Source organism: Penicillium rubens (assembly GCF_028828025.1).
Source record: "Penicillium rubens strain IBT 27055 chromosome Unknown utg000001l_segment0_segment0, whole genome shotgun sequence".
NCBI lineage: Eukaryota > Fungi > Ascomycota > Eurotiomycetes > Eurotiales > Aspergillaceae > Penicillium > Penicillium rubens.
The window spans coordinates 254,079-273,196 of NW_026890599.1; the positions used below are offsets into that span (position 1 = coordinate 254,079).

General features: G+C 49.2%; 7 protein-coding genes across 7 annotated transcripts; 5 read left to right on the top strand and 2 right to left on the bottom strand.

Moving 5' to 3' along the window:
• Positions 1 to 48: 48 nt before the first annotated feature.
• On the top strand, positions 49 to 1,606 carry N7525_000107 (NAD(P)/FAD-dependent oxidoreductase; the record flags this gene model as incomplete). Its single annotated transcript, XM_002560053.1, has 4 exons — positions 49 to 283; positions 345 to 634; positions 709 to 1,282; positions 1,341 to 1,606. 4 exons carry the CDS (start codon positions 49 to 51, stop codon positions 1,604 to 1,606), a joined length of 1,365 nt encoding a protein of 454 aa, XP_002560099.1.
• Positions 1,607 to 2,504: 898 nt separating this feature from the next.
• N7525_000108 (NAD-dependent succinate-semialdehyde dehydrogenase) lies at positions 2,505 to 4,114 on the top strand (the record flags this gene model as incomplete). Its single annotated transcript, XM_002560054.1, has 3 exons — positions 2,505 to 2,799; positions 2,866 to 3,467; positions 3,527 to 4,114. 3 exons carry the CDS (start codon positions 2,505 to 2,507, stop codon positions 4,112 to 4,114), a joined length of 1,485 nt encoding a protein of 494 aa, XP_002560100.1.
• A 758-nt stretch (positions 4,115 to 4,872) lies between these two features.
• Positions 4,873 to 5,895, top strand: N7525_000109 (uncharacterized protein; the record flags this gene model as incomplete). The annotated part of the gene is made up of 1 exon (XM_002560055.1): positions 4,873 to 5,895. The coding sequence occupies one exon, from the start codon at positions 4,873 to 4,875 to the stop codon at positions 5,893 to 5,895; it is 1,023 nt and encodes a 340-aa protein (XP_002560101.1).
• A 674-nt stretch (positions 5,896 to 6,569) lies between these two features.
• Positions 6,570 to 8,257, top strand: N7525_000110 (uncharacterized protein; the record flags this gene model as incomplete). Its single annotated transcript, XM_002560056.2, has 3 exons — positions 6,570 to 6,706; positions 6,766 to 7,131; positions 7,240 to 8,257. 3 exons carry the CDS (start codon positions 6,570 to 6,572, stop codon positions 8,255 to 8,257), a joined length of 1,521 nt encoding a protein of 506 aa, XP_002560102.2.
• Positions 8,258 to 8,576: 319 nt separating this feature from the next.
• N7525_000111 (NADH:flavin oxidoreductase/NADH oxidase family protein) lies at positions 8,577 to 9,953 on the bottom strand (the record flags this gene model as incomplete). Its single annotated transcript, XM_002560057.1, has 1 exon — positions 8,577 to 9,953. One exon carries the CDS (start codon positions 9,951 to 9,953, stop codon positions 8,577 to 8,579), a length of 1,377 nt encoding a protein of 458 aa, XP_002560103.1.
• Positions 9,954 to 10,957: 1,004 nt separating this feature from the next.
• N7525_000112 (uncharacterized protein) lies at positions 10,958 to 13,313 on the bottom strand (the record flags this gene model as incomplete). The annotated part of the gene is made up of 3 exons (XM_002560058.2): positions 10,958 to 11,747; positions 11,815 to 12,833; positions 12,903 to 13,313. The coding sequence occupies 3 exons, from the start codon at positions 13,311 to 13,313 to the stop codon at positions 10,958 to 10,960; spliced, it is 2,220 nt and encodes a 739-aa protein (XP_002560104.2).
• Positions 13,314 to 16,735: 3,422 nt separating this feature from the next.
• Positions 16,736 to 19,010, top strand: gfa1 (glutamine--fructose-6-phosphate transaminase (isomerizing) GFA1; the record flags this gene model as incomplete). The annotated part of the gene is made up of 4 exons (XM_002560060.2): positions 16,736 to 16,740; positions 16,795 to 16,865; positions 16,924 to 17,155; positions 17,234 to 19,010. The coding sequence occupies 4 exons, from the start codon at positions 16,736 to 16,738 to the stop codon at positions 19,008 to 19,010; spliced, it is 2,085 nt and encodes a 694-aa protein (XP_002560106.1).
• Positions 19,011 to 19,118: the final 108 nt, after the last annotated feature.

Here is a 19,118-nt window from a genome sequence, read left to right on the forward strand (position 1 = left end):
CAGTCGATTGTACTTCACGGCTTTCTGATGCTTTGTGACAGTTGCATAATGACATCCTTCCCACATCCCAATGGCACGGTGCCTTTTTGGCGCCTTGAGCCTCAGGAGCTTGACAACTTCCGGTCCACGCCAGACCTTCCAGACGAAAGCGACATAGTTATCATAGGCGGAGGGTATAGTGCAGCAGCACTAGTCACACATATTCAGAAACAATATCCCAATCACCCGTCGATTTTGGTTCTCGAAGCTCGTCAGCTATGCTCTGGGGCATCGGGGCGAAACGGTAATGGTCCTTCTGTTCACTTCCATAGACGAATCACTGACAGACTACTTAATACATCTAGGTGGGCACATCAAGCCCGATCCATACCTTCATGCCTCTGGGATTGCTGCTCAGTACGGACTCGCTGCAGGCGCGGAAGTCGCGGATTTCGAAGTCGCAAACTTGAATGCCGCTAAAGAGTACATTGAACGTGAAGGCCTCGACTGCGATTTCGTGGCCACCGGAGCATGCGATGTACACTTCACCAGCAGTCAGGATACGAGGATAAAAAAGCGCTTGCGTGATCTCAAAGCCGCGGGAGTTGCCGCGGCCCAAGCGGTGTCTGAAGTGGGAGAGGACGATGCCGAAATTGTGTGTTAATCTCCCATCCCACCGCAGTCTCAGGATCAATGACCTGCAGGTTTCTGACTTGGGTTCAATACTAGGTATCAGGTGTAAAGGGGGCCAAGGGATGCGTCAGCTACAACGCTGCACATCTATGGCCGTACAAATTGATCCACCACATGTTCACCATGGCGCTGAAACATGGAGGCCTCAATCTCCAGACAAATACTTGTGCGACTTCTGTCTTCCCCGCTACCAACTCGCAAAGTAGCTGGGTGATCCAAACCAACCGGGGCCCTGTTAAAGCCAGCAAGGTTATAATCGCCTCAAATGCTTACACCCCGGCTTTATTACCTGAGTATCGGGAGCAAATCATCCCTTACCGGGCTGTGAGCTGTCGTATCACAACACCTAGCCCAGCACCACCTATTCTCAACACCTACGCCCTTCGATTCAAGGATTGGGATTTTGACTATCTCATTCCCCGATCTGACGGCAGCATTGTTGTGGGCGGGGCTCGCTCCGCCTACTTTCGCAAGAAGGACCTGTGGTACAATAACACGGACGATTCTGAGGTTATCGAAGAGACACGAAAGTACTTTGACGGATACATGCAACGACACTTCCGTGGGTGGGAGAACAGTGGCGCAAAGGTCTCGGAAATATGGACTGGCAGTAAGTATCATCGACTATTCAGCTTCAAGTCTATCTGACTGACGCATCACACTTTTAGTCATGGGGTATTCCCGTGACAAACTCCCAAGGCTGGGGCCCGTACCAGGCAAGCGAGGAATGTTCATTATGGCTGGGTGGACGGGCCACGGCATGCCTCAAATATTCCTGGCAGCCAAGGGGATGGCAAAAATGGTAGTGAAGGATGTACCTTACTACGAAACTGGGTTGCCCCGTGCTTTTGAAGAGACTGCGGATCGCTTACAGAACGCACCGAACAAAGTGTTGGAGTCCTGGTACCAGGCCACTCAATCCCCGCGGCTGTGATGGCGTATTGATCAACATGCATTTGGTATGAATTCTACCGAGCAGCTAGGATTATAGAATACAAACACTTGAAGTATTCTGCGTTGAAGAGCCGGAGCAATGTAAGACTAGACCTCGAGGTAGCGGATTTGCTTTGAATGCCTTCCGCTTAACGCTCTGGTCCAATCGGGCAGAATTTTTAACGGAAACGAGTATCATAGTTGCTTTGCCGTGGTTAGAGGTCCAACTCCAGTCGCGTCCCGTAACCAAGTGTGGCTCTGCGCAAAAGTGTTCTAGCAAGCTAAACCCCACGGTCTCTAAAGCTGTTTCTATGGCAGCGACTATAAAAAAGCCGGTGACGTATACTTTAGACTTCGTAAGTACAGGTACTAATGGACATATTATGATATTCATGGATGTTTAGCCCAATATTTCGAATGTCCCACTGACTCCCCGGTACTCGCCAAGGAGCCAGAAGGGGAAGGTCCCCGTGAACGGGTAGTAGAGGCACCCGCTTATAGTCAATGAATGAAATACTAACGACCAACGGAGTACCGTGAGCTTCCGAGGTTTCTCATCTTCTCTCGGAAATCGGCGCAATGAGCCAATCTAAATTGAAGTAGGGCGATTCTTCACGTTCCACATCCGAAATCGACGGACTCTGTGCATGGGCTTCTTGCTTTTTTTGGCATGTTGGCGATCTCCCCGTGTCATCGCATAACTTCCAAGGTTGACACTGCTCTGATACCCAAGTAAACAATACGCCTTTGGGCAACCTCGATTGCTAATCATCCACTTGATGGAATATGTATTCTGCCTGCTGATACAAAAACAGACATGAACTTCTCGAATCTTATGTCCAGGGCTTCATACTTCCTGTTCAACATCTGACGCACCAGACTAAGTTGCGTAATAAATTATGGCTATCACAACTGAATTCCCGATCTCTTTGCGCGATCCTACACTGTTGGATTGTCGGGGCCTGATAAACGGCGAGTGGCGTCACGCGACCAACCAGAAAACCTTTCCTGTCTATGAGCCAGCTACAGGCAGTGTGCTTCACCAATGTGCCGACTTTGAACGTGAAGAGTTCCTTCAAGCAATCAATGCGGCATACATTGGTTACAAGAACTTTTATAACGACACAACAGCCAAGGACCGGGCACAGCTGCTTCGGCGATGGCATGATCTTATAATTGAGAATGTGGAAGACTGTCAGTTATGAGACGATCCTCTTACCTCCAATTAGTATTGGAAAGCTGAATTTTTTCATTCAACAGTGGCGATCATTTTATCTCTAGAGAATGGGAAAACGTTGGCCGAAGCCAAAGGAGAAGTAACCTATGCGGCAACCTTCGTCGCCTGGTTTGCTGAAGAGGCAGTTCGCAACTATGGCGATGTGATTCCTTCCTCATATGCGCATTCAACCGTTCTCACGTACAAAGAACCTGTTGGGGTGTGTGGAATCATCACTCCGTGGAATTTCCCTGCTGCCATGATTACTCGCAAGATCGCTCCAGCATTTGCCGCCGGCTGTTCCGTGGTGATTAAGCCTCCGAGTGAAACACCTTTCAGTGCAATTGCGCTCGCAAAGCTGGCACTCAAGGCCGGTGTTCCCTCTTCGCTCATCCACGTTATCCCCACCAAGGACCGCAAAGCTTCACTAGAGCTAGCAAGCAATCCGCTTGTGCGCAAGATCAGCTTCACCGGGTCAACAGCTGTCGGTAAGATGCTGACAAGACTAGCATCTGAAACGATGAAGAAAGTCAGTATGGAGCTTGGGGGGAACGCTCCTTTTGTAGTCTTCGAGGATGCCGACCTGAACCAGGCGGTTGATGCGGCGCTGATCTGCAAATTCCGCGCATCAGGTCAGACTTGCGTGGTAGGCATATGCGCTCATTCCCCCCAAAACGCACTGTGTTAACTCAATAATCGTCCAAGTGTGCGAATCGGCTTTATGTGCATAAACAAATCGTTAAGGCTTTTGCCGAGAAACTTGCCGCCAAGGTGCGGACTCTCAAGCTAGGCCGTGGTATCGACGATGGAACGACTCAAGGTCCGCTGGTCAACGCTGCAGCCGTGGAAAAGGTGAAGGCCCACGTTGCGGATGCATTAGCCAAAGGTGGCCAGTTGTGGACAGGCGGACAGGCACCTAGCCATCTGTCTGGCTTTTTCTTCGAGCCAACAATCATCACTGGCGCGACGTCTGATATGACTGTCGCAACTGAGGAGACCTTTGGGCCCCTGGCGGCTATCTTTCCGTTCGAGAGCGAAGAAGATGTGATGATGCAGGCCAACGCTAGTGAATATGGGCTGGCTGGGTACTTCTTCAGTCAGGACGTCAGTCGAATTTTCCGCATAGCGCGTCAGCTGGAATGTGGCATGATCGGTGTCAATACTGGTCTGATCAGCGCAGCGGAAAGTCCTTTTGGTGGCATCAAGGAAAGCGGCGTGGGCCGAGAGGGCAGTCGTTACGGCCTCAGCGAATACCAAAACATCAAGTCGGTTACTATTGGAAATTTGGGCTGAGGTTCGCAGCTGAGGCTTCTGTGGAGGCGGCTTTACCTAGGTAGACAATTCAGAACCTATCGCAGAGCCATTTAGATGCATTTCCATTGAGTCCTAGTAATCTCCAACGCCATCTATACTCGGTGGACAATTTCATGCTGAATGGGGCATTTACAGTAATTCCATTTTGTTTCTCGGAGATGTCATCTCACCCTATCTGCCAGAACTGTAAAGTAGAAGTAGCTAGTTGCTCCTCTTCCTCTTCTTCTTTTGTTGGATGCCTGAGGCCATCGCGCATGACGGGATCATGTAGGAAGTTCTCTCCCTGCTCTCTCCCTGCTCTCTCCCCGTGAGTGCTTCCTTCGCTCGAAATGCATCGCTACCTTTCTCCATCCTTCTTGCGGGTCCTATTGCCCTCTCTCTCTTTCCCCAAGGACCCATTCCATTTCATTTGATTCAGAACTCAGAAAGGAATCTCCAAAACCAGCCCTGGAGGCTTTGGGGTCTACTGCTCCACTACTCCGCTACTCCACTTCTCCACTACGATACTTCCAAGGTTATCTCCAACTTGCCCAATACGGACACTAAACGAACTTCATTTCTCCTCACTTACACTTGCTTATCACTCATTTGAGCTATGTTTGGGTTAATAAATTCATTAATATGCTATAAATGATGTCTCTAGTCACTGTTTTATCTCTTCCTCAAATCCGTCTCCCTCACGGTTCTTCTTCTCTTACACAACTTTTGTTAACATATTTGACACCTGCCACCTAGCTATGACCTCACCAAAGAAGATCGTTGTGATTGGCGGTACTGGCATGTTTGGCGGCTCGGTCGCTCGTTCACTGAAAGACAATCCCGAGTTCGAAGTTGTGTTGACAACGCGCGATCCCAACTCGTCCAAAGCCGCCAAGTGCCGCGAGCAGGGATTTTTGTTGGTAAAGGCCAACTCCTGGAATGCTTCCGAGCTCGATTTGGTGTTGGCAGGCGCTTATGGTGTGTTTCTCAACACGGACTCCGACAACCTGAACTTCAAAAATGAGGTCGGCCCACCGGAATCCGCCATGGGCAAAATCGTGATCGATGCTGCCATCCGCCAAAATGTCAAATACTTTGTTTTCTCAGGGCTTCCACAGTCTAACCGCCTTACGAACGGAGAAGTGTCTATCTTGTCCTTCGACAACAAGAACGCCATTGCCAACTACGGCCGTAAGGCTGGGTTCGAGGCCTTTGTCGAGGTCAATTCTGGCTGGGCTATGGATATTTTCTTCATGGAAACCTACGCAAACGCGTTCGGTGGATTTGCGACCATTCCAGACTCAGAAGGCTTCCTCAGTTTGAGGATCTTCCCTATGAGCAATGACCCGGAGCTGATCCCATGGACCTCCGTGAGAGACGATTACGGCGATGCTGTACATGCTGTCTTCTTGGAACCACCAAAATACGCCAATCGCATTATCTGGGCCATATCCGAGGTAGCCAGCTTCCAAGACGTGGTTGATGCGTACAACCGATTGACCGGTACACAAGTGGCGAGATTTGTACCGCAAACCGAGCCCCTCAAGGCTAGCACCCCCGGCAAAACCAAGGAAGTCAACGGACTGCGTAACTATTGCCACTACTTGCAGGGGAAATACTGCAACAATCAGGTTACTGATGATCGTTTGCTGGAAGAGATGGGGGCGCTCAAAGCGGTTGCAACAAAAGCGCGAGGAAGAGGACATGCGTCCACTCAGTCTATCGACGGCTTCCTACGTGACAACGCCCGCGTCAAATTGCAATCCATTTCAAAGATTTGATTGTGATAGGACAAAGTAAATACCGTGAATTCTATCGAATACGATAGAGTACTTTGTTGAGATGGGCAAGATTGGCAAGATGGGCCTGGTAGGGAAGTGGTTAAGATGTCTGGAGGATTAGGCCAGTAGCTTAAGATGTTTGCCCAGGTATAACTAGTTAGTTACGTTAGATCTGAATCCAAGGTTGGCTCTTCCGATTTTCAACTTTCCCTCTCTCTGACCATCCAGTAGACTCCGCGCACAGTTTTTCAAAATTTCAAAGACGACACATTTGGTGATCATGCTCAATCAATGGGCCAATATTATCCATGGATGGCGACACAGCATGAGTGATGGCTAATGGCGCAGACTACTCCGCATACTCAGTACTTTATAGCGCAAAGACGGCATGTGTGAAGTTTCTTTTCAACGAATTCAATTTGCCCGGTGGAGACGCCATTCGGAGCTTCGCCTAGGACCTGAAATAGGAATCTCGGTGCACCTCTAGCGGGCCTCGTGTGCTTCCCATATTAGGCAAGTAATCTACCCCTCTTGCCCAGGAACGTTATGTCCGTCGCCGAACTCACTCGACCCATATGTCTAGTCACGAAAGTGCTGGACAGAGCCAAGGGATCCTGGCCAGACATAAAGACAGCAAACCCTGCACTGCCATGGTCTAAAGTATCTTGCAATATATGTTCAAAATGTCCAGCGCAACCCAAACCATCACTGCCCCCAACGGAGTGAGCTACCAACAGCCAACCGGTCTCTTCATTAACAATCAATGGGTCGCTTCGTCATCTGGCCAAAAGCTCCAGTCTATTAACCCTGCGTCAGTAAATCACCCTACAACCTCAGCTGATCCTCAAAATTAACGTATCATGTTCACAGAACCGAAGAGGAGATTACCTCAGTCCATGCCGCCACGGTGGAAGATGTCGACAAGGCGGTTTGTGCCGCCCGGGCTGCATTCGAGGGAGAAGAATGGCAAAGTCTTGTTGGGACTGCTCGAGGCAAGCTGATGCATAAAGTGGCCGACTTGGTTGAAAGCCAGCAACATGTTCTAGCCACCATTGAGGCACTGGACAATGGCAAACCATACTCTCAGGCGCTGGGTGACATTGAGGAAGTCTTCTCGGTCTTCCGGTACTACGGAGGCTGGGCCGACAAGGCTTACGGACAAACCATCGAGACTAGTCGCTCGAAGTTTGCTTATACCGTGCGCGAACCTATTGGTGTTTGTGGTCAGATCATTCCGTAAGATCCCCTTTCAACGTGTTTTTGGCAGCTTTGTCCGATTTGTCACCTGGATACCCACTTGCTTTCATTCACCCTTCATAACCTAACGTGTTTATCCTTATCTAGATGGAACTATCCACTCGGGATGGCAGCGTGGAAGTTAGGCCCTGCGCTAGCTTGCGGTAATACAGTGGTTATCAAAGCAGCCGAGCAGACCCCTCTTTCTATTCTCTATTTTGCAAACATCCTGGTTGAAGCAGGGTTCCCACCCGGTGTGGTCAATATCATCAACGGCTATGGTCGCGAAGCTGGGTCAGCCTTGGTCCAGCATCCTGAAGTCGATAAGGTGGCCTTCACTGGCAGTACACCTACAGGTAAACAGATCATGCGGATGGCCAGCGATACGATGAAAAACATCACGCTTGAGACAGGAGGGAAGAGTGCTCTCGTCATCTTCGATGACGCTCAGATCCCCAATGCAGTCAAGTGGGCACATTACGGTGTAATGGGCAACATGGGCCAGATCTGCACGGCAACATCGAGGATCTTTGTCCACGATAAGATCTACGATAGTTTCATTCAAAGGTTCAAAGAATATGTCGCGAAGGTCCAAGTCATCGGCTGCCCATTCGAGGAAAAAACGTATCAAGGCCCGCAAGTATCCAAGGATCAATTCGAAAAAATCCTCCAATATGGCAGGATTGCCCAGGAGGAAGGCGCCACCATTGTTGCCGGCGGCAGGGCTGCCGAAGCTCGACCCAACGGTAAAGGCTACTTTGTTGAACCTACGATCGTCCGTGATGTGCAGCCGCATATGAGAATCTACAAAGAAGAGATCTTCGGACCATTTGCGGTCTTCGTCAGATTCTCAACCGAGGCGGAAGCAATCCGGTTATCGAACGTGACGGAATACGGGCTTGCCGCTGCTGTATGCACGAGTGATGTTACTCGCGCTCACCGTGTGGCTAGCAAGTTGAAAGCCGGCATGGTCTGGATTAATTCCAGCAACAATAGTGATTTCCGCGTGCCTTTTGGTGGAGTGAAACAGAGTGGTATTGGAAGGGAATTGGGCCAGGCAGGGTTGGATGCGTACTCGCAACTGAAGTCGGTTCATTTGAATCTGCAGTTGGTAGAGCAGATCTAGTGTGATGGATTGATCTAATGTGAACTTGAAGGACTGGAAGAACAGCATGCCTATAGTAGATCAAATACATTTCAACTTGACATACTTGGAATTTTTTTGGATTGGTTGAAAACAAGCAAAGGTAGCAGCCTTGGAGGCACTAATTGGCAATTGTTATAACTGTTTACGAGGCTTGGACAACAGTCCACAGGTGCTTATTTTCTCATCTAAGTTACTATAAATGATATAGGATAAATTGTTATAAAGTATTCAATAAGAAACAAAGACAGTAAACAATAATCAACCCCACGGGGTGAGACAAGACTTGACGATTTCTACTCTATAGTTTAGAGGTGTTGTCACCGTTGCTCATCGGAGCCAACTCTACACCCTCCACATCAACATAGCCGTAGATCTCTGACTTATCCCCATCCTCTTCCAATGCCTTCTCCCACTTGCTGGTGCTCTCTAGGAAAGCCTCCACCACGTCTTCCCTGGTCAGGTCCATGGGGGCTTGGTTCCTGCCCATCTGCCGGATCTGCGTTCCCGCCACCGTCTCAGTCAGTCCATAGTCCTGTCTGTCGACCTTCTGGATAACAGCTCCCGTCTGAATTCTCCCCTCCAAGATATCTTTAGGTAGGTTGGGCTCCGCGCAGAGGGCCCGAGCCAACCCGACCCCGTCGACCACCTCCAGTGCCTTCACCATAGCGTTGACAGTCAGAAGTCCTCCTGTGACAAAGACCTTCGTCTTTTCGAGCCTCGGCACAATGGCTTCGGCAAACTCGAGGAAAAAAGCCTCGCGCTGTTTAGTCGATTCACGCTTGTGCTCGAACGCCATGTCCTCGTAGGTGCCTCCGGAGAGCTCGACAAAGTCGAACTGGCATTCCTTCTCGAGAAGCACGCACAGCTCGCCGCATTCGTCGGGGGTAAAGCCCTTCTCATCAAACTCTACCGAGTTGAGCTTGATGCCGAGAACAAAGCCACTGGAGAGGGGAATTCGTTCTCTGATTGCAGAAACGATTTCCACAATTATGCGCGCACGGTTGGCGATGGAGCCGCCGTACTCGTCGACGCGTTGGTTGGTCCTGCGGGAGAGGAACTGTGACAGCAGGTAGCCGTGAGCTCCATGTAGCTGTACGCCATCGAATCCAGCGTGGTACAGATACTCAGCGGCGTGGGCAAATGACTCCACGATGTCCTTGATCTCATCGTGACTAGCCGCGTGCGGTTTGGCAAACTTCATGCCCCACACCTCTTTATCGAGATGGACAGCCGAGGCCGAGACGGGATGGGGCTGGAAGCGAGTCTGAACTTGCCGGCCACCATGTGAGAGCTGGCCGAGGATCAAGCTTCCGTCGTGATTGCCGGCCCAGGCAAGACGCTTGTATGCCTCAAACCGGGGTCCTTCGAATGGGGCATCTGGCGGGATGATGAGGTTACCGGCGCCCTCGATGTTCACGGCGTCGACTATGAGATTACCCGTCAGGATAGTTCCGATGCCGCCTTCGCCGAACCACTTGTAGGCGTTGATGATCTCCGGAGTCGGAATACCACGCTTGCTCAGATCCTTGGGGTTCCAGGAGCTGAGCCTCTCAGTCATAGCGGCCTTCAGGAGTCTGTTCTTGGCCGTTCGCTTGGAGAAGGTCAGCTCGAGAGGCCGTCCCAGTACTGACGTATCCGAGACAGGTCTATCCTGCCCATATCGTTGGTCGGCCATGGTATACTTTTGGGTAGGCAGCGGTCAAGAGGAGGGTGAGAAGGGTGAGGGAGAGACTGTCTGTGGATGTTGTTCTAGTGTTGTGAGGGCTCAATTGGATTTCGACAAAAAGAGTCCCGGACAGCACAAGGGCGAACACCTATGACTTTGATATCCTGTAGGAAGAATTGCGCGGAGGAGAGGCGTCCCTTGCGATCCGAAACAAAACTGCGTCCATGACCATTCTCTTTATTGCCCTACTTTCCTGGGAAAGTTCCGAGTCGCGGACTCTATTGTCTGCAGGTGTACAGTGATTATAAATCGGGCCTTCAGCAGGCTTGCCTAAAAAGGGCTGTACGCGAGGTGGCCGAGATGTCAATCTGCTATTGGACTAATGGCCGCTCGACACTCCACCATTCAGCGGGGAGACATGGGGTAGCTTAGCTACAGGACTCAGACTTTCGTACTGTGTTCTTTTTACTAAGGCGATACTGCTAGCTGAAGACTCTTGCTTGACGATCTGCTTTAGTCCAACAGGACACGCCAGGCTGTGGATGTTCATTAATAAATCAATTTTGTTGGACGATCTAAGCTCACATTACCGTCATGCAGTATCACTGTGCACTTGGAGAATACTATGTGTTGTGGTAGAGACCCCACATGTGGGTCTAGGTCCTCACCCTCTGGTAGCTAGATAGTTGTAGGGGAAGCTCGCTTCCCTCCCTTCCCAATACAACTCTCTCCTTTCTGCTTCTCTGAGCCTACAACCTGTAGTCTCACCACTATGGACCCCGATCAGGATGTTGAGTTGTATATACGTGTAAGCCCCGATGGCTGGGCTCCTGATAGTGTTCTCTGATTGTATGTTCACTTGCTATCATGAATCGAGCTCATCGGCATTTATCCAGGCACTCCGACCAGAGCAGAAACCGAGCGGTCAATACTGAGAAGTCAGAATACTCTTTCTATATAGCTTAGATTAAGCTAAATTGGACTCTCTTTATTAGCGGTATAGCGCTCGAGTGTTATTGATATTTCTGGCCCTTCTCGGGGGTATCGACGTCCCCAGAAGTAAAGCTACAGTGCCCTATAGGACCATCGATCGAAATCGACCCCCATTGAAGAGGTAATAAAGCCATATCCTCTTCCTCATCTTCGGATTCCATCTCCACAGGTTCAGGCTTATCCACATTAGGATTGAATCCCGGATGACACGCCGCAGCAATGGCCAAGCTGCAGCTCCCCGCCACGGGCATCGCCGATTCAAGCCGCCGGAGACTGAGAACGATCAAACACGTAAACATGACACCTCCTATCGAAGTCGCGATCACGATGGCCAGGGGCGAATACCCACAGGCATACACGTCCTGCAGGGGGTCCCTTTCCATATGCGTGTTGTACGCTTCAATAGCAATTACGAACAGACTCTGCGAAACAAGCCAGTGAAGAACAGCCGAGGTCGCCATGAGTGGCACTGCATAGCGGTATGGGAGGGTAAGGAAATAATTGCTTCGCTGGGATAACCTGGGGTTATGGGAGACGCGAAGGCCCTTGCGGCGGTGGCCGAAGCGGCTCCATTCGGCGGAAAGACACATCGAGGTCAAAATACTGTTGTATGCCACGTAGAGAAATGAAAAAATGAGTTGGGGCAAATTGGCCATGATCGAGTTGGCGACGAATCCTTGACTATCACCAGTGCTGGTGATAGTTTGCGAATTGATTTCTCCGGGCTTTGTCTGCCAAATGTGTATACCGATTGCGTTATTCAACCCAAACATAAGCATAACGAGTCCAGCTATGATAGATAGCATCCACCTGTGTCAAATATCAGCCTCGGCGCAAATTGGAACTAGAGACAATTGCAAACAAGGGCGGGACGCACCAAAGAATAAAGATGCCCCAACGAGTCGAGACACTAGAGCCCCATAGTCTCCGTTTACCAGTGTACACGGCAGGACGACGAAATTTTCTGTTTTTGAGTGACGGCAGTTTTGCATAAACCGGGTGTGTGTATATTGCACTGCCGTCAGAGGGCAAACACATGCCCAGCGAGTAGGGGTCACTACGGCGTAGGAAAGAGGCAATTCCATCGCCGACAGTCAAGAGAGGGGCTCGAGGCATTCCAAGCCATATGTATAACAGGATTCCTGTCTTAACAAGGTTGGCAACAACGACAGCGACCATTGATGGAGGCGAATACTGCAAGCTGCATTTCTGCGGCACTGGTTCGGCCAGACAGTGCTGAATGTTGTAACTAGCGGATGTCATATAGCCCGGCTGGACATCCACAGTCCAATTTTTGTTTTCGGCCCATTTATGGACGGCAGAAGATCCGTTCTCACTGCAGACTCGCTGTGAACCACTGTCTGAGGGACAAACCCATGGGTAGGGAAGCATAGCTTTATTGCCCGGATAATATTTGGGCTGATACACAGGGTTCGCGTAGACGAGTGTGTACGAATCATTGTCTTTGGCAGATTCCGTTGCCAAGAGAAGTTTGCCATATGATGTTTGGTAAGTCTGTGCGAAGGCAGCGACACAACTGGCACTGTCCAAATGGTGTAATGTCCCGTTCTTTGCGGCATGGAGGAGACTTTTGAGAGAGTCGGCCTGGTCCGAGGTCTTGGGTATGTTGTTCAACTGCACATCTGGCCAGTCCATCTGATGCAAGGACCCAGGACCAGCGAATACCTCGTATGCGGGGACTGCAGTTTTGTAGTAAATGGCGGAGTTGTAGAACAAATGGAAAGGAAGAGACGAGAAACATAGACATAGCCATAGAAATGAACGTTTCCGAGATATACGGAATAGATTCCGAAGACTTGGGACTCCAATATCGAGCCAGCTAGCTGTTCTGTGAGCGCGATCGACGTCCTTTCTAGTCGGGGCTACCAAGCATTGCTGCACAAATAAAACAGTTAGCTGAGTGGGCTTTATTTGGGAAACATATGACAAGTCTAGTCTTCATACCATTCCGAAGTTACTGGCACTTAGTACACCAGTACTCAACACGTTAACTAACCAGTGCATTGCTTTGCCCAAATGGTGCACCTGGTTACAATCTCCCTTCACAAGAGTCATTCCATTTCCATTGCGAGTACCAGCCGCTGAATAAATGAGAAATCCCGTATTGAAGAGGAATACGAGCAGGCTCGACATGAAAGCCAGAAACGCCGTGAACTTCCAACCTGTGAAAAGACCCCTACTTTGGCGACCGAATGTTTGTTGTTTCGACCGGGGCTCATATTCTAGGGATGTTCTACACAGCGCCCTCTCTGAGTCTTCCTCGGATAGGGTGTGAATTAGGCGATCGGAGCTTCGGTAGGTTCTGGGGATCGGAGTCAACTCGGTATCATGTCCGAGCAAAACATTGTCGAACATCTTGTTGAGGAAGGTTAACCGGAGAAAGCATAAAATTTGTTCTTAGTAAAGCCATGCGACTATTGTTTTAAATATAAAGGTGGTTGAGCCAAAGTAAAAGAAAAAGGGACAAGAAGAAAGAAATAGGAAGTCAAGCGAGGCCAGGCTCTTAAGAATCGTGGAAGTGCTGTTCAACAACATTGCACGATCGTCCCGTGCAAAGGGGAAACCAGAAAAGATCTGCTTTGGATCCCTGTTGGCGTTTTACGCTTGCGCAGAAGGGTGGACGGCAGTCTGGGGCGAAGTCTGGGGGCGAAGAGAGAAGAGCCCAATCATATCTCCCATCAATTGCCCTGATGCCTGGCCCCTCAACTTCACCCACACCAAATCGGGTTGGGTAATACCTTCCTTGTCCGAATATTCCAAAGATGGACGTTTGGACTTCCCAGGTCTATTGGAATTTTGGAAGGTTAACAGAATTGACTGATACGAAAGGACAGCACTCATTCCACTTGTCGTTTATAATAACCCAGGTAATGTTTCCAACCTTGGAAGGCTACTTAGATTATAAATCATCAAGTTCATTCAACCTGGACTTTGGAGGCACTTTTTAACGAAGATCAGCGAGGCAAACAATTAAATGTTGAAGACGACGAGGCCAACAAAAGGCCATTTCCGCAACACTGAGGTGTAGAGAACTTGAAGCAGGTATGTATATAAAGATTTGATGAAGCCCCGCAAAATTACATTTCGTCCAATTCGGGCTCCCTATCTTCCATCGTTGGTGTCTTTGGAGTCTTTAAAGTCTTGCTTTTCTGCTGTATGTTCACCTGAACATCACCTCGATCAGCCTTAACCTAAAATGGCAACGTATCAGTGGAAGTGCTCTTCTGTTGATGATGATACCCCTGATGATTGGGCTCAATAGGGAGGGAGGCAAATACCGCAACTTCACTCAGGGTAGCTAGGCTTTCATCCCAGTTATGAGCTTCATTTGCTGTCTTTGGACGTTCCGAGGCCAAAGGTGATGATTCAAAATCATCAGGGAATGAGGTGGCAACGTAGATGGAAGGGCCTCCGTTTGTATAACTAGATTTTGGGGTATTGTGATAGCAACCCCGTGAAATGGGACTAATCCGGACAACGGACAAAGGCCTGATAACTGCAGGTCGGATGACAGCACTGAAGGGCATGGTCGTTGAGTTTTGCAACTGAAGTATCGTAACTTGTCTCCTTTGATGATATGATACCAGGCATGATTCTGTCCATGTCGATTTAAAAAACATATGTGCTATACTGATCAGCTGATTGATAAGTAAATGTCATTTAGGTCATTATGACTTCGGGGGGTTCGTTACCCCACATCCGGCTGTAATATTCTGTGGTCCACGCCACCTTGAGCTTCTTTTGACCTCGTCAATTAGTATAGTAATTCTCCAATGGGCCATTTGTCAATGACGTATAATATGAGAGGGGAGAGGGCATTGCATTTTATGTATGCTATGTTCCGTAGTAGTTAACTTCTTTTAGGAAGCTGAGGGACATGCCAAATCATGTACATATATGTACATAGCCAATATACATGATTAACTACATGTAGGTACCTACCTAGGTAGGTATATAAGGCCCTCCGGGGCCCCGCCGGGGGCCATGACGCATAGTTACATAATCTCCTAAACTTCCCACCTGGGCAGGTCCGACAGACCCCATATCCCTTGGCTCGGTTACCAAGGATTGCGACCGCGCGAATATGACTGAGGGTGATTGTCTCAAATTCTGGGCCTATACGGAGTATACTTATTCTGCTGTTCCATGCTGATTGGTGCGCTTTGAGGTTTATTGGATGATACCACCTGGGCAGTGAGTAAAGGTCATATTTATACTGTAGCCGCGGCGTCCCTGTAAGCACTTATCTTCAATTACTCGGTCCAACGCATGACCCAATTCCAGCAGAGATTGGACCGATCTACATATGGCAGGCTGATCCTCAGTGGTCATTCCTTAGATGTTATTTTATGACGCATTTTGCACGTGAATTTTGACCACCCTTGATCCCCCTTTTTCGAGAACAATGTAATAGATCTGACGTATCGTTGTTATGACAGATTAAAGTCTTGAATCCAACGTCATTTCATTCTACAAAGCTATGTCTGCCATTTTTGGAATGGAAGAAATGGAGGGCTCTAGTCAAGAGTTAATCAGTAGCCTCACATCCGCAGTTAACTGCCCTCTCTCCCTAATTACCTACATAGGGCAGTGGGACCTCCGAAATAATTGGCTAAATATTGTCCGCTCTACTCAGCCCATGCCCTGGCGAATCCAGTGCTTATGTAACACTCAGGGGAAGGGTGGCATGAGGCTGAGGTACAATGTGTATGTTGTAGGGAGAGATTAACCATATATCTTACCGACCTATAATAAGATGTATAATAAGGTGGCGTAGTGGGTAGTCCTTCTCAGCCTCCGTACTCGGTACTTTGGTATGAATGACCCGAGAAGATATATGTTGTAGTTGGGGCAATTAATTGAGGACCAATAGTATATGCAGTCGGCAATACCGAGTCCAGGGGTATTTCGCATAGAGTATGTATGTACGGAGTAGGTAGGTAGGTAGCTAAAATAGTTAAATGGTTAAAATAGTAACTGCAGAGGCGTGGAACGTCTAGCGAACCTTTCCAAGGTTCCTTTCTTTTTTTTCAGGGGATCCTCCCACTAAGGAATGTGCCGGGCCACTAAAAATATAATTATAGAAATCTCCGCCGAGTGGTTTTCTTCTGTTTTTTTTTCCTACTGGATCTCAAGAGCTGCGCCACTTTTTTTGTTTCGCCTGGTAGCTCCGATTTAGCGTCAATACATATTTGGCCAAGATAGAAACCTGGCGAAGATCCGACTAATACATATAGGCCTGTACCTGGGCAACCCAGTACTGAAATTGCCAAGAAAAGGAGAAAAATCAAAGGTATTATTTATTTTGTGTTATTATTGACACTATGTAGATACTATGTAGATACTATTCATAACATTTAATTTTAATTTGATTATTTTTCTATATCTTTTTTTTTTTTTTTTTTTAAAAAAAAGAAGAATGAACATGTATGTACTCTGTATGTACTCTGTATGTGTAGAAATAATAGAAGTGCCAAGTGAGACATTCGATTCCCCTAACAACCAAAAATTGGTCCGAGCATCCCCCTCATTGGGTACAAGCTTGCACAAAGTGAAGGAGCTAATAATAATTCGCCCCTCCCCCTTCTTGCTTTCTTGCTTTCCTGCTTTCCCCCTCTATAAATACGAAACACCTGTGCCTTTCCAAGGTTCCTGCTTCTTTCTATATTTCCCCTCTCTCTCTCTCTCTGCCTTCGTTTAATCCTCTTTACATCCCTTTACAATCTTTATTCTCTCAATACCCCCATCTTTGCATTCAACTCTCGTTTTTGCCCATCATGTGGTATGCTCTGCTCTACCTTCCTCAATGGTGATGAATACTCACAAGTCTGCCCAGTGGAATCTTCGGTTACATCAACTACCTCGTGGAGAAGGACCGTCGGTTCATCATTGACACACTGCTTAATGGTGAGTGGTTGAAAGTTGCCCTGTGATTTTAACCTTTTTTGCTCACCGTTATTTCCAGGCCTCTCCAGATTGGAGTACCGTGGCTACGACTCGGCTGGTATGGCCGTGGATGGCAACAAGAAGAATGAAGTCTGCGCATTCAAGGAAGTTGGCAAGGTGGCCAAGTTGAAGGAACTCATCGACCAGAGCTCATATGACATGACCAAGACCTTTGAGTCTCATGCCGGTATCTCTCACACCCGTTGGGCTACCCACGGTACCCCCTCCCGCCAAAACTGCCACCCCCACCGGTAAGTCCCCCAAACTCCGTACAAAGAAACATCCGGACCATTGGGAGAGATTGGGAAGCTAATATGGTTTTGTGATAGTTCCGATGCCAACTGGGAGTTCTCCGTCGTTCACAATGGTATCATCACCAACTATAAGGAATTGAAGGCTCTGCTGGAGAGCAAGGGCTTCCGCTTCGAGACCGAGACCGATACCGAGTGCATCGCCAAGCTCGCCAAGTACCTCTACGACCAACACCCCGATATCGAATTCACAGTCCTCGCCAAGGCCGTCATCAAAGAGCTTGAGGGTGCCTTTGGTTTGCTCCTCAAGTCGGTCCACTACCCCCATGAGGTTATTGCGGCCCGTAAGGGTTCTCCCCTGGTTATCGGTGTGAAGACCTCCAAGAAGATGAAGGTGGATTTCGTGGATGTTGAATATTCCGAAGATGGTGTCCTTTCCGCGGAGCAGGCCTCCCAGAATGCGGCAGCCAAGAAGTCTGCCACTAGCCTCCTCGCCCCTCCCGACAAGTCGCTGCTGCACCGCTCCCAGTCTCGCGCATTCCTGTCCGACGATGGCATCCCCCAGCCCGTCGAGTTCTTCCTGTCTTCTGACCCATCTGCCATTATCGAGCACACCAAGAAGGTGCTCTACCTGGAGGATGACGATATCGCCCACATCCACGAGGGACAGCTCAACATCCACCGTCTGACAAAGGATGATGGCACCTCCAACGTCCGTGCCATCCAGACTATTGAACTTGAGTTGCAGGAGATCATGAAGGGCAAGTTCGACCACTTCATGCAGAAGGAAATCTTCGAGCAGCCCGAGTCTGTCGTCAACACCATGAGAGGTCGTCTGGATGTGGCCAACAAGAAGGTCACCCTCGGTGGTCTCCGTCAGTACATCTCGACTATCCGTCGCTGCCGCCGAATCATCTTCATTGCCTGTGGTACCAGCTACCACTCATGCATGGCTGTGCGTGGTATCTTCGAAGAGCTCACTGAGATTCCTATCGCAGTCGAGCTCGCCTCCGACTTCCTTGACCGACAGGCCCCAGTGTTCCGTGACGACACCTGCGTGTTTGTCTCTCAGTCTGGAGAGACCGCTGACTCCCTGATGGCTCTTCGCTACTGTCTGGAACGTGGCGCCCTGACCGTTGGCTGTGTCAACGTTGTCGGATCCTCCATCTCTCTCCTCACCCACTGCGGTGTGCACATTAACGCTGGTCCCGAGATCGGTGTGGCATCAACCAAGGCATACACTTCTCAGTTTGTGGCTATGGTCATGTTCGCTTTGTCGCTGAGTGAGGATCGTGCCTCCAAGCAGGAGAGACGTGAGGAGATCATGGAGGGCCTTGGTCAGATCTCCGAGCAGTTCAAGCAGATCTTGAAGCTCAACGATCCCATCAAGGATCTGTGTGCCAAGTTCTTCAAGGACCAGAAGAGCTTGCTGCTCTTGGGCCGTGGAGCTCAATTCCCCACTGCCCTTGAGGGCGCCCTGAAGATCAAGGAAATCTCATACCTCCACTGCGAAGCCGTCATGTCCGGCGAACTGAAGCACGGTGTGTTGGCTCTTGTTGACGAGAACCTTCCCATTATTATGATTCTCACCCGTGACAACCTGTTCACCAAGTCCTTGAACGCCTACCAGCAAGTCATTGCTCGTGGTGGTCGCCCCATTGTCATCTGCAACCACGATGACCCCGAGTTCTCATCCGCCCTGACCGAGAAGATCAACGTGCCCAAGACCGTGGATTGTCTCCAGGGTCTGCTCAATGTGATCCCATTGCAGCTGATCTCTTACTGGCTTGCCGTTGCCGAGGGACTGAATGTCGATTTCCCTCGTAACCTGGCCAAGTCGGTCACTGTCGAGTAAATGTTTCTTTAGGGCGAGGTTAGATGATTCTTATGATCCAGTCATCTTCTTATCTTTAGGTGTTTTCAGCTTCGGGACAATGGAATCTCATGTTATTTTATTTTTTTA